Source organism: Carassius auratus, chromosome 6 (genome assembly GCF_003368295.1).
Source record: "Carassius auratus strain Wakin chromosome 6, ASM336829v1, whole genome shotgun sequence".
Taxonomy (NCBI): Eukaryota; Metazoa; Chordata; class Actinopteri; order Cypriniformes; family Cyprinidae; genus Carassius; species Carassius auratus.
In genome coordinates this window covers 8230861-8243229 of record NC_039248.1, presented here as the reverse complement: position 1 = coordinate 8243229, position 12369 = coordinate 8230861, and the positions used below count along the sequence as shown (strand labels likewise).

General features: G+C 35.8%; 1 protein-coding gene across 1 annotated transcript; it reads left to right on the top strand.

The window, feature by feature from the left end:
* Nucleotides 1-2879: 2879 nt before the first annotated feature.
* LOC113093981 (four and a half LIM domains protein 2) lies at nt 2880-11478 on the top strand. The gene is made up of 6 exons (XM_026259615.1): nt 2880-2979; nt 5097-5270; nt 7615-7789; nt 9891-10060; nt 10139-10325; nt 10904-11478. The coding sequence occupies exons 2-6, from the start codon at nt 5115-5117 to the stop codon at nt 11053-11055; spliced, it is 840 nt and encodes a 279-aa protein (XP_026115400.1). The 5' UTR covers nt 2880-2979; nt 5097-5114; the 3' UTR covers nt 11056-11478.
* Nucleotides 11479-12369: the final 891 nt, after the last annotated feature.

Sequence of the window (12369 nt, the reverse complement as noted above, 5' to 3'; positions counted from 1 at the left end):
CCCCCCCCCCCCCACACTAAGGGGGAGGAGCCCACTAAAAGATTTTAAAGAACCATTTCCAAGATAACGCAATGTCCAATTTCACACAGTATGAATTTTGAGGTTTTAAGCTATCAAGTGATATATAATTTATGATGATTGCTAAAACGTGATAGGGAAAGATTAAACAAAAAATTATTTTTGCGACAAAGGTCAGAACTTTTATGATGTGCAGTAGTATGTTTTGAGGTGCACTCTTGTCATAAATTAATCTTTTACTGTTCCTACATAATTTGCAACAAAAACAGTGATAAAACATCTATTTAGGAGTCTTAGACCTTTCCAACGATATATAGTTTGTCATGATTAGATTAGGATTTAACTGTAATATAGTATAGAATACAGTAATATAGAAGTAAACCTCTACCAGTGGGACGGTAACAGTTAAGGGGTTAAAAAATGTGGTTAAACATACAATTTTAAAAATCATACTTTTTATGTAATTTTTTTGGACTGTGTAACAAGTACTGATATATATATTTTCTGTCATACTTAATCCCTTCTTGTTTTTAATAATGTGATATTTTTGGAATTGTATTGAAGGCAATTATGGTCAATTTGAATCGCTCCGTTAAAATCGTACCCAGAAACTGAACATAATAGAAGGGTAAAACAATACTCATATACACACTGAACTGATCTATATCTAAGGCCAGGTGGATTGCATGGAGACGTGTTATAGCCCAAATAACACTGTACTATAAAAGGACATCATATCTTGACATTAACACATCTTTTTTAACTTTGTACACTCTTGTTTGACTGGTCAGATTTGGAAATGCTGGTTGATTTACAGCCAGTGTGATGGCCCAGGAGGATCACTGCTGACCTTATAGTGCTTGAGCTGTACCTCTCGTACTGTAATCTAGACAGTTGCTGGATTTATCCAAGGCCTTATCACTGGGCAGAGAGGATGGCACGGCAGCATCGAGGTGTGCGGCACTGCCAGCCCTGCGTACGTGTGATAATCAGCCTGGCCTGTGCACTTATGGTGGCATCCATGGTTCTGTCATCACATTCTCATGTTGTATTGATGGTATGAACTATCAGCACCTTGAAACCCAAGAAGTTGGGTTTCCCTCTGGTGCACTATTGGGACAATCAGTTAGAAATGCTTAAATGGTTAGTGTATAACTGAAATCTCTAAGTTACTGAGAGTATATTTAGCCAGTGTATCTGACATTGGCTTGCTTTCAAGTTTAAATCGGATTGAAATATGCATCAATATATTTTAATGCTCTTTGCACGGCTTCTGTATTTTGATTCGTTTTGCAAAGGTATTTGTGGTGTTAAAATCACTGTTAGCTGCTTGTTTTGTTAGCGGTTCCTTTTATTAGACAGAGATGACATAATATCATTTAGACTGATAGCTTTGTTGCACATAAAGTGTACATGAAGCAAATGCACCACACACACACACACACACACAAAATCATTAGCAATATAGAATGGTCAAGGCTTTTGTGTAGCCTAATTATAAACTGCATCCTCTGGAAATAATAGTCACAGCCAGGGATAAATGACGCATCCATTTGCAATCTGATCATGGGAATTCAAATGTTAACTGATGACTGGCATAACATTTCGGTTATTTAGCCATAAGTACATTTTAGTACCCATGGGAGTGACAGATGAGAATAGGCAAAGTTTGGAGCAAACAGGTGTTGGGACTTACCATCTCATTGTAAACCATCAGCTGCAGTGACGAAAGCCTTCCAGAGTTTCCTTCTATTCCTCCACTCCATCACTAAGCAACTGTACAGTATCACACACAGGCCATTGCTCATACTGTGGCCATAGGGATGGGGAACGAGCCAGGGTGGGGCAGGGGAATCCAAAGGACATGATGGAAAGCCAAATCCTACAAAAGCGATTGTTTTCTTTGTAAATACTCAGGCAAAAGTTAAATGTAGTATTCTGTGGGTATTGTATAGGCAATAAATCCATTCGTGTAGCTCCAATTGTAAAGCATGGCACCAACAATAATTCAATTTCTAGGGTAATAATGAAGTGAATGGTTAAAACTTCTTCTTCTTAAAACTACCTAATCGCCATCTTACAAAAGCCATAGAAAATCCAATGATGGCATGACCTTGAGACATATCGGCACATAACGCAAGAACTAGAAGAAACGCAGCCAGTGTTTGAAAACAAACAAACAAAAAAAAAACTTCTAACCCAACTTCAAACAGTACATAAATAAAAATACCATTATTTTTTTTATTTGTGTGTAAATTTGATGTCTTGCATGTGTAATGAAATGCACAGCATGGACGATTGAAAGAGCATGAATGATTTAAATAAGATGCCGATTGTTAGAAATTCTACACAAGTGGGTTTAATATTAGGTGGGAAAATTCAGAACATGCGGATTTCCTGTTTGATCACTTTGAACTTTGCAGTGTATACAGTAATGAATAGATCAGCAATGCTGATCATCAGTTGTGTTTTGAAATTGATGCTAGTGTGTTGGCATCACAACAGGCTTAAGAACTAGACTTCTTTAGTCCTAGAAGGAAGAACTAGACTTCCTTCATCATGAACCATGGGTCGAACTTCTTTTGTTGATAAAAGAAGTCTCGTTGCTTAACGTTCTGGTGTAACATGGTCTTTACAGTTTAAAAGACAACTTTAGGATGAGAATGTGAGTGCCCTGTATGGTGTAATGATTAGATGCACATCAGTTCAAGAAAATACATGCATGGCTCCACTGGATATTTGATGTTACGTATGTATTATACTGTAATATGCATGTGTGCACTGTGAAGTACTGGCTTAGAAGTTCCTATGTATTTATAGTTCCTGATAAACTGTCCAACCCATTTCAATCACCCCATTGCCCCTTCAAAAGGGGGAGTAATCCAATAAAGAGGAGCACAGGAGTCGCTCCTCCATCTCTCTTTCAAGAACCAAAGACACACACAGCACATCACAGGACAGGCAAGTCATACTTCTCTTCTCTTCTCTTCTCTTCTCTTCTCTTCTCTTCTCTTCTCTTCTCTTCTCTTCTCTTCTCTTCTCTTCTCTTCTCTTCTCTTCTCTTCTCTTCTCTTCTCTTCTCTTCTCTTCTCTTCTCTTCAGATTTGACCTATCATCTTTTTTCCCCACTAATTCCACCCACATTAAGCCTGTTGCTTTATATTAGCATCTAGAATGCTGTACTGAAGCTCAAATCTGCAACTTGTCTTTCTGCACTAAAATTTCACATTCTTTTTTCAAGAAAGTATCTGCCCATAATATCATTTTCGATTCATATATTGCATTTATTCATGAACTGAATTGAATTTCTATTGTCTTTATTGTTTTATTCTTTCAAATAATATACTCTAAAGAATTCTATTTTGAATTCTATTCTGTTTTGTCTGTTCAGAAGAATTTGAAATTATTTTCTGACTATCCATGCACAGATGGTTTACTTTCAGGCATTGTAATTCCAATGCTTGCGAGTCAAACGCTTTCCTCTGCACTACATTTTAATAGCTTTAGTGGTAATTTATTACATTACAACACATGAGACATAGAATAAATCCATCAGACTATGGATTTGTTGTTAAAAGTATTTTAAAACTAACATTACAAAACGATTACCGAGGCACATATGAGCATTTTGTTTGTATTTTTAAATACATGTGGTCTCCATCCTCTAGGTTTGAGATTTATGGAACAAGCAGTGTTTAAGTACTGGTATTTTTTTTTTTGGTTACTAGTTGGTATGTGGATAAATAAATGTGTCAGGCATCTCCACAGCCACCTGTCATTCCTTTATCCAGTTATGGCTGAAAGGTTCCACACACAGAGGCCTTGTTGTAGTCTTTAATTAGCTGCACATTTCACTTTATCACTCTTGGTTAAAATGGAAATGAAAGTACTTCACATGACTCAAAAGATTCTCCAGCTAAGCCCCTGTTTGTGTCATTCTTATTTAATCCCTTTATGTGTATAACTGTCTGTTTGAGACTGTAGGGAGAATGAGGGAGATATGTCTCTTTACTGATAGTCAGGGACACACTAGGGACATATGATGCCCAGTGTTGGTGCCAGCCAGCCAGGCAGACACATCTAAGAATCCATTCAGATACAACAGTGTGACCTGACAAATGTTCACAGTGCAGATTTAACTGACACCATTACTTTTCTGTGGGAGTCATGCAGTATATAAAGGAGTCTATTAAGTTATTATGAAGGTCACAGTGACCTCTAACACTTTTACCATAGTGCATGATTTGTAAAATAAAATTAATCAGGTTTACATCACATAACTAACTGTATGGACTACATTTCCGAAATTGTAAACTTGCTCTGTAGATCACCCGGTATGCCTACATTTTGCATTTAAGATGTGAAACACAAATCATGACACTTGATGACAGGGTTCAAAGACTTTTAGAAGTAAGCTAAAATGGTAAATGTGTTTTTAGCTTGTTTGATTTAACATCATTGGTTAGGTTTAGGGTAGACTTTGCTATAGATGGTATGTGAGGCACTCACTGGACATTTCATTTCCAAACTGCCACAATTTGTACAATAAACAGCATAAAATGGTAATGTACTTAGGAAACTAAGGATTTTTTTAACTTTTGAAAAAGGTAATCTTAAAGTAAATGTAATAGCGATTGAACAATGAATAGTGAAGAAAATTGCCATTCACTTTATCAAGTTTCCTGAAGTGACTCAAGTGAAGTTTTCTGAAGTGAAAGATGAGATTTATAGAGTCTTTTATTGTGTTTGACTGAGATCATTGAGAAAATAAGTCACAAGTTTGGTGTAGAGCTCAGAATGGGTAAGCATTGTGTTCACAAAAGCCAGTCTGGACACAGTTCTGAGGGATAACGCAGGAATATTAGCAGGGCTTTACTGAGGGAGACACAACAGCTGTGACTAATACATTGGCATGCCTTCCGCTCTTTCTTTAGAAAGTTTGTGTCATGTAGTTAGCCTTTATCTAGCAGATTTTAAGCACTGGTATTATAGGCCTACAAGTATATTTTCATGCTTAATGACACCATTTTCAATGACCTCCTCAACCTGTCCACATTTAAAACACGTTTATCTTTTAGGAATTGTTTGAATCCAAGATGGCAGAACGCTATGACTGCCACTACTGCAAGGAGTCTTTGTTCGGGAAGAAGTATGTTCTGCGTGATGAGAATCCATACTGTGTGAAGTGTTATGAGAGCCTCTACTCCAACACCTGTGAGGAGTGCAAGAAACCCATTGGCTGCAACAGCAGAGTATGTTAATCTTCACATTTTCTATGTTCACATACCGTACAAAATGTTTCAAATACAAAACCCCTGGAGCTTCCATTGACACAGTACATTTTATAATACATTTAGTATTTAAAGATAGAGTTATTATTAATACTGATTTAAAATGTACTTTAAATCAAACTTTTGAAAGTGCCCTTTTTAAGAGTATACTTAAGTGTGTCAAAACAGTGATGAAAGTCTACTCTCTTTAAATCAAGTAGCATTTTATTCCATTAATATTATAAACAATTACAGTTTTTAAAAGTATACTTTTTTTTAGATTTCAAAAACACTACAAATGCACATTCAGTATGTTTAAATGAACTTCTTTTTCAAGAGTGCTTCAACTTAAATAGCAGAAATTATTCAGAAATATGCATTATTTTCCATTACATCCATTAGAATGATAGTTCTAGCAGACTGTGCACCAATTCGCTCAGAACTCAGTACCTAGAGCGACAGGTCTAAAAGTGCAGAATATTTGACAATTTTTATTTAGTAACACAGTGATTTGGAGCTTTGTGTGACTGAGCTCTGAAAGCTGAGAGATCACCATAGCGGTGGGGAGTCATGGAGAATGAACGCCAGCTCATGCACTCTGGACTGAAGCCAGCAGGAAGTTAGTGTTGGAGAGTGAGTCCAGAACCAAATAAAGAGACCAGATTCACCTTGGTGATGGAAACATCCATTGCCATTTCAAAGAATATTTTAAACTTTTATCAGCTTTAAATAATTTTTTAATTTCAGATAAAATCATTTCAATATACATTTTCAGTAAAATTTAGCTGTTATAGCTGTTCTATTTTAAGGGCAGGATATTGTAAAGGCAAGCATAACATTACTATTGAACTGTGGGTTAGGGATAGGAACAAACTCTGAAAGCTAATATGTTAAAGAGATAGATTATCCAAAAATGAAAACGCTGTCATCATTTACTCATCCTTCTCCATTCCAAACCATCTAGGAACACAAATTAAGATATTTGAAATGTCATTTTGAAATCACACTGAAAGCCCATGCAACTAAAATTGACACGTTGTAAAAGGTACAAAAAAATCGGTATTTAAAATTATAAAGGCCTGAATTCAAGTTAATTAACTTCTTTATTCATGCAGAAAAAAAAGATACAAAAATTTTCACTGGTATGGTGTACCATTATGTACCATTTAGGTAAAAATGTGCATCTTTAGGTAAAAAAGATACAAAGGTGTACTTTTAAAAGGGAACCACCCCAGTGACAGCTTTTGTACCTTTTTTTTCTGAGGGTGTTACTTTTTGAAGCATTAACATTTTGGTTGTGTAGGCTTTCAATGAATGAACACAAATTATAAGTGTGTGTGGATGTCTATGGGTTTGGAGCAACTGGAAATAATGGCAAAATTTACATTTTGGGCTAAACTATCATTCCAACTCAATGCTATGGACCTGTGCTATAGAGATGAATCATGCCACAAGTTGAGCAGCTTATAAATTATATTTTTTTTCATTGCAGATGATAAAACGCGCAAAAAAAAACAAACAAAAAAAAACACCCATTTGCAAATAAATGAGGGGAAACAAAATAAGAAACATGCTAGCGACATCATAGCACAGTGCTACAAGCCACTCAGAACACTTAAGCCACAGCATAGCAATGCCCTAAAGAGAAGAAAATTACATACGGTATATAATAGTGTATTATAGTAAATATTACAGATGATATTTAAGGACCGTAATGGTATACTTTAGAAGTACTTTCCCATCCCTTATTTTGCTATAGACATGTGGTACTCTTCTCTACAGGCTTCTGTGACTTTCTATCATTAGCGTCACATTACATGGTCATTAGTCCTGATGAGGAAGATGTCACCAGTCTGGAGGACAGGCCTGGGGTGGAGTCACATCTGTGTGGCCTGTCCTTGGCCCAGTTAGCTGCTCCCCCCTCTAGTCGCAGGCAATCAGAATGACCTCATAGCACAATGGGCCAGCGATTCAACAAGCACACACTCTCTCACTCCAAATTGGTGGATAATTAAAGCAATGGTGTCATAAACTGCTCCTGAGGTGGGCTGCGTTCACAGCACGGGACAGACTCTCACTTATGTACTCCTATTGGCAGATCACACTGCGATTGGTCGCAGACAGCAGCACCTGCGGCTCTCATTGGCGAGTGACCTGCTGTGAAGCTGACATTGAGGAACACTTTACCCACCCGCTCTCCCTAATTAGCTGTTCAAAGGCTGAAAAAGGGCACTGAGGCCAAGCACAGTCACCCTTAAACCCACATTTAATGCATGTGAGACAATGCAAGTCCAATTTGTCCATACCTGTATGCTTTTGTCCTCAGGATCTGTCTTATAAGGACCGTCACTGGCATGATGACTGTTTCCACTGCTTCAAATGTCACCGTTCTTTGGTGGACAAGCCATTCTCCACCAAGGACGAGCAGCTACTGTGTACTGAGTGTTACTCCAATGAGTATTCCTCTAAATGTTTTGAGTGCAAGAAGACAATCATGCCAGGTAAGTAAAATATTTGCTTTAACTTTTCCTTTCACATAATGATACATTCGTCATAATAAGACAAATATTGCGTTGGACAGCAGCTAATGACATAATAGCAATAATTAACTTTAGTATGGGAGTGCTGAGAAATTGAATGGATCAATTTCAAGGGATAGTATGGTACACAAAAACCATTTATTCACTCATGTCATCAGTTTTTCTCCCTTACGTCATTCCAAACCCATATGACTTTTATTTATCTTCCACCAAAGTTCCACTAAAACTCTGACACTTAACAAATGTATATAGGCCTAGACATTGTAAATGTAATTCATATGAACTGAATTGTTTAATCCAAATCTTCTGAAAAAGTTTCAACAGATTTAATATTGGTTTAACGTTAACATTAATCAACATACATACCTGGGCCACAAAACCAGTCATAAGTCGCACAGGTATATTTGTAGCAATAGCCAACAATACATTGTATGGGTCAAAATTATACTGATCGACCGGATAGGAACCAGAATAAGCCGGTTTTCTGCATTAAACATTATATTTTGCTGTTTACCATGAGAAAAATGATGCAATATGGATGTGCACATGCACAGTAAACATGGCAGGAAAATCTGATGGGTAGGAACTTATATATACGATAATTAGGAACCATCAATAGTTTCAATCAAATCAAAGCCACAGCCGAAATGTTTTGTGTCTCCGAGCAAGTTTTCGTTACTGAATGAATCTACGACTTTGAACAAATTAAGTGAGTCAATGATTCAGTAACCCATTCATAAAGACAATAGTCACTTGTCTAGTTTCTGAATGAATCAATCCGTTTGAACGAATCTGTTGAATGAAGTACTAAATGACTCCACCTACTGGTTTGGTTTCATATTTAATACTATCTTTGCATTTTCCCCCTGAAATTTTCACTTATTTGTATGTTAAAAAATATTTAAAACATGAATCTTATAATACTCTTTATGCATTCGAAAATTTGCAGTGTTAATGCATTTATGGCACATCAGCTTCATCAAAGAATCTCTGTAAATACATCTAATGCCACTTCAGATGCAACTTCCGTGTTTCCTGCAGTAGAAAGATGGAGTTTATTTTGTAATTCATTTTATTTTGAGAGTTGTTTAAGTGAGAGAACATCTGTAAACTGTCCATATGGGGGAATGTAATATTTAATAATTTTTTATTATGTTATAATAATTTTTAATAATTTCAGTTTTTTTGTTGTTGTTTGTTTGTATAGCTTATGCTGTCAATTTAGAAAGAAAATTGGAATCTGCAAAAATCGGTATCGGCCAAGAAAAGAAAAGAAAAAATTGGTGCATATAGTCAAAATTATACATTTTTCTTTTATGCCAAAAATCATTAAGATATTAAGTAAAGATCATGTTCCATGAAGATATTTTGTAAATTTCCTATAGTAAATATCAAAACCTAATTTTTTATTATTGATATGCATTGCTAAGAATTTAATTTGGACAACTTTACAGGGAAAATTTCAACCCTTATGACTGGTTTTGGGGTCCAAACTCGCATGTGACCAGTGACAGCTCAACTGTTGCACTTACCACAATAGAACAAACCATATTGGTTCTCGGAGAGGCTAAAACATGCTTGCATGATATGTGAAAACTCAGAAATTCATTGTATTTCTTTCACAGTGTCTTTATCAACTCTTTTATGTTTTAATGTTTTGGTGGAATGGACTTTCAATGGAGGCACACTTTTTTTTTTTTTTTGCTTTAAGTTGCTTGTACAAAATAGCATAGTATTGTACAATTAAGATATAATACATAATGACTGAATTTACAGCACATTCATTAATCAAACCAAACCAAAAACAGCAAAAACACACCTGATGCACATTCTCTATTAATCATTTTGTAAATGTAGAGTTAAGAACCGTGTTGAATTGTATGCATAAATGGTAAATACGAACTTTCCCAGTATGTGCATGAACCATAGCTAAATGAAGACATAATTTTCATTTTTGGGTAAACTAACCCTTTAACACATAGGTTATAATCCCTTCTCGCTATTATCCAGCCAAGTTATGTAATACTTACTTGTTTGTATGCATTTTTTTCTATTTATCCAGGCTCCAGGAAGATGGAGCATAAGGGGAACAGCTGGCATGAGACCTGCTTTACCTGCCAGCGCTGTCAGCAGCCTATTGGAACCAAGAGCTTCATTCCTAAGGACAACAATAACTTCTGCGTGCCCTGCTATGAGAAACAATTTGCACTGCAGTGTGTGCACTGCAAGAAGGTAAAAACCACAATGCAACATTTTACATTGAATAAAAAGTATTATACTTGACATCACACCTTTATCACTTCCTCTCAGCCAATCACCACTGGGGGTGTGACCTACCATGACCAGCCATGGCATAAGGACTGCTTCTTGTGTACTGGCTGTAAGCAGCAGCTCTCTGGCCAGCGCTTCACCTCTCGGGATGACTTTCCCTATTGCCTCAACTGCTTCTGCAATCTGTATGCCAAGAAGTGCACTGCCTGCACCACCCCTATTAGTGGTATGAGCAATAAACACATTTACATCTCCTTATATTTGGAAGGTGCTTATCAGGACCAAATAGAACCTAAACACATTTAATATCTTGGTACATAAAGTTGTGATGAAACAGAATAGTGTCAGATCTTTTCATTCTACATTGTGACATATATCTAAATAAAACAGAGATTAATACTTTATTTCTTTATTACAAAAAAAAACATGTTTTTTTTTTCAGTGAAAGTGAATCAGGTTTTTTTTGTATATTACTTAGATTACTTTGCATTTATGTCATTTTGGAGCTTTTGATGGGCTAGTTGAATTCTAATGTTAAATCTAAAGTTTATTATATTGGGGGGGAAACATATTTTTTTTAATTTTACTTTTTGTGTTTCATGGAAAAAAAGAAAGTCCTACAGGTTTTGAATGACATAAGGTTGAGTAAATAATGATTGGATTATTCTGGTGGACTTTCTGACCTCAAGACCTGTATGAGTCTCACAGCAATCTTCTTGTCCGCACTTTAGCAAACAGTAGTCATATCTCCCATGATATTACTATCAGAGTCTTTGTTATTTGTTACTGTCATATCCTTTACAGGTCTGGGAGGCAGCAAATACATCTCCTTTGAAGAGAGACAGTGGCACAATGACTGCTTCAACTGCAAGAAGTGTTTGGTGTCCCTGGTGGGCCGTGGCTTCCTGACGGAGAGAGATGACATCCTGTGTCCTGACTGTGGCAAAGACATCTGATCAGACAGTGCAGCACTGCAATTGCTAACATTTTATTCTTTTACTAAATAGCTTATATTCTTAAGAGTTCGATAGCAAAGCTTTCATCAAAGGTAATATACGTATTTGTCTAATAAAAGTTATCTTTAGATAATTAACTTTTAAAGGGGACTGTGCATGCTAAAGCCTAAAATTATTATAATATTGTGTCATGATTTTGTGGTCTTTAGCCAAACCAAAAGAAACATATGCAGTGTGAAATAATTTTTATTTTAGATATAGAGACATAAAGGACAAGGAATGTTACATTTTAGTATACTTGCCTGTGTTACCTTTTTTTTTTTTGTGTGACTAACATTGGTTTTGACTCATCAATCAATATATATCATTTATAGCCTGTGTGAAGAATTTGCTGGAGCACATAATAAACTTCTTGAAAAGACATTCATGTAAGGCTCAGTACTGCTTACAGGAGATTGCTATTATAAAAAAATGACTCACATCCAATGCATTTCGTCTAAATATACCTCAGCTGTTCTTTCTCACCTTTCAGTGAAACCCAAAACAGAGCCCAAAGGTTTGATTCATCACGCATCTGTCTCTGTAGTTTATTAAAAGCAATGTAGGTTTATTATACTCAAATCTCACTGGGAGTTGAATTTGGAAATATGGAAAATATTTCATAGATGACAGTTATTAGTAATATTACTATAATGTAAGTTTATTTCACAGAACATGGTAATACTTGCTTGAATTGATGCCAATTCTGACATATTACATGAATAATGAGATTACTCGTGCAGGCAACAAGAAGATAGTGAAAAATTTTAAAATGTTTCCACCCTTACCAAGGAACAATATTAGTATTATTATTTTACCATGGTGGTCTTCAGATGTTGGATCAGCGTAAACTAGATTACCCGGAGAAGAAGTTGGTTTATAACTCCCTCTTGTGGTAACATTTTGTAATTAAAATATCATCTGTTGTACGCAGAAAAATGCCCGATTCCTCAATCACATAAACTTAACGTTACGTCTTTGTAGTAACCTTAGTTGTAGTCCATATTTAGGGACTTTTTTTCCAAAAACATAACGGAACTCACAAACAAATAAAATAATGACATCAGAGTTCACGTTTGATGTTATGTTGGTTATGTTGTAAAATAAAATGTGAATCCAAACCGTTAATTAATAATAATAATAATAATAACAGTAATTGGAAGTGCCGAAGGAGCCCATAACATGAAACTGCGGATGTTTCCTGTTAAGCCTACAAACTTAATTATCTACCGTTAGCATTCTAACGAAACTCCATAAATTAAGAATAATTTAGAG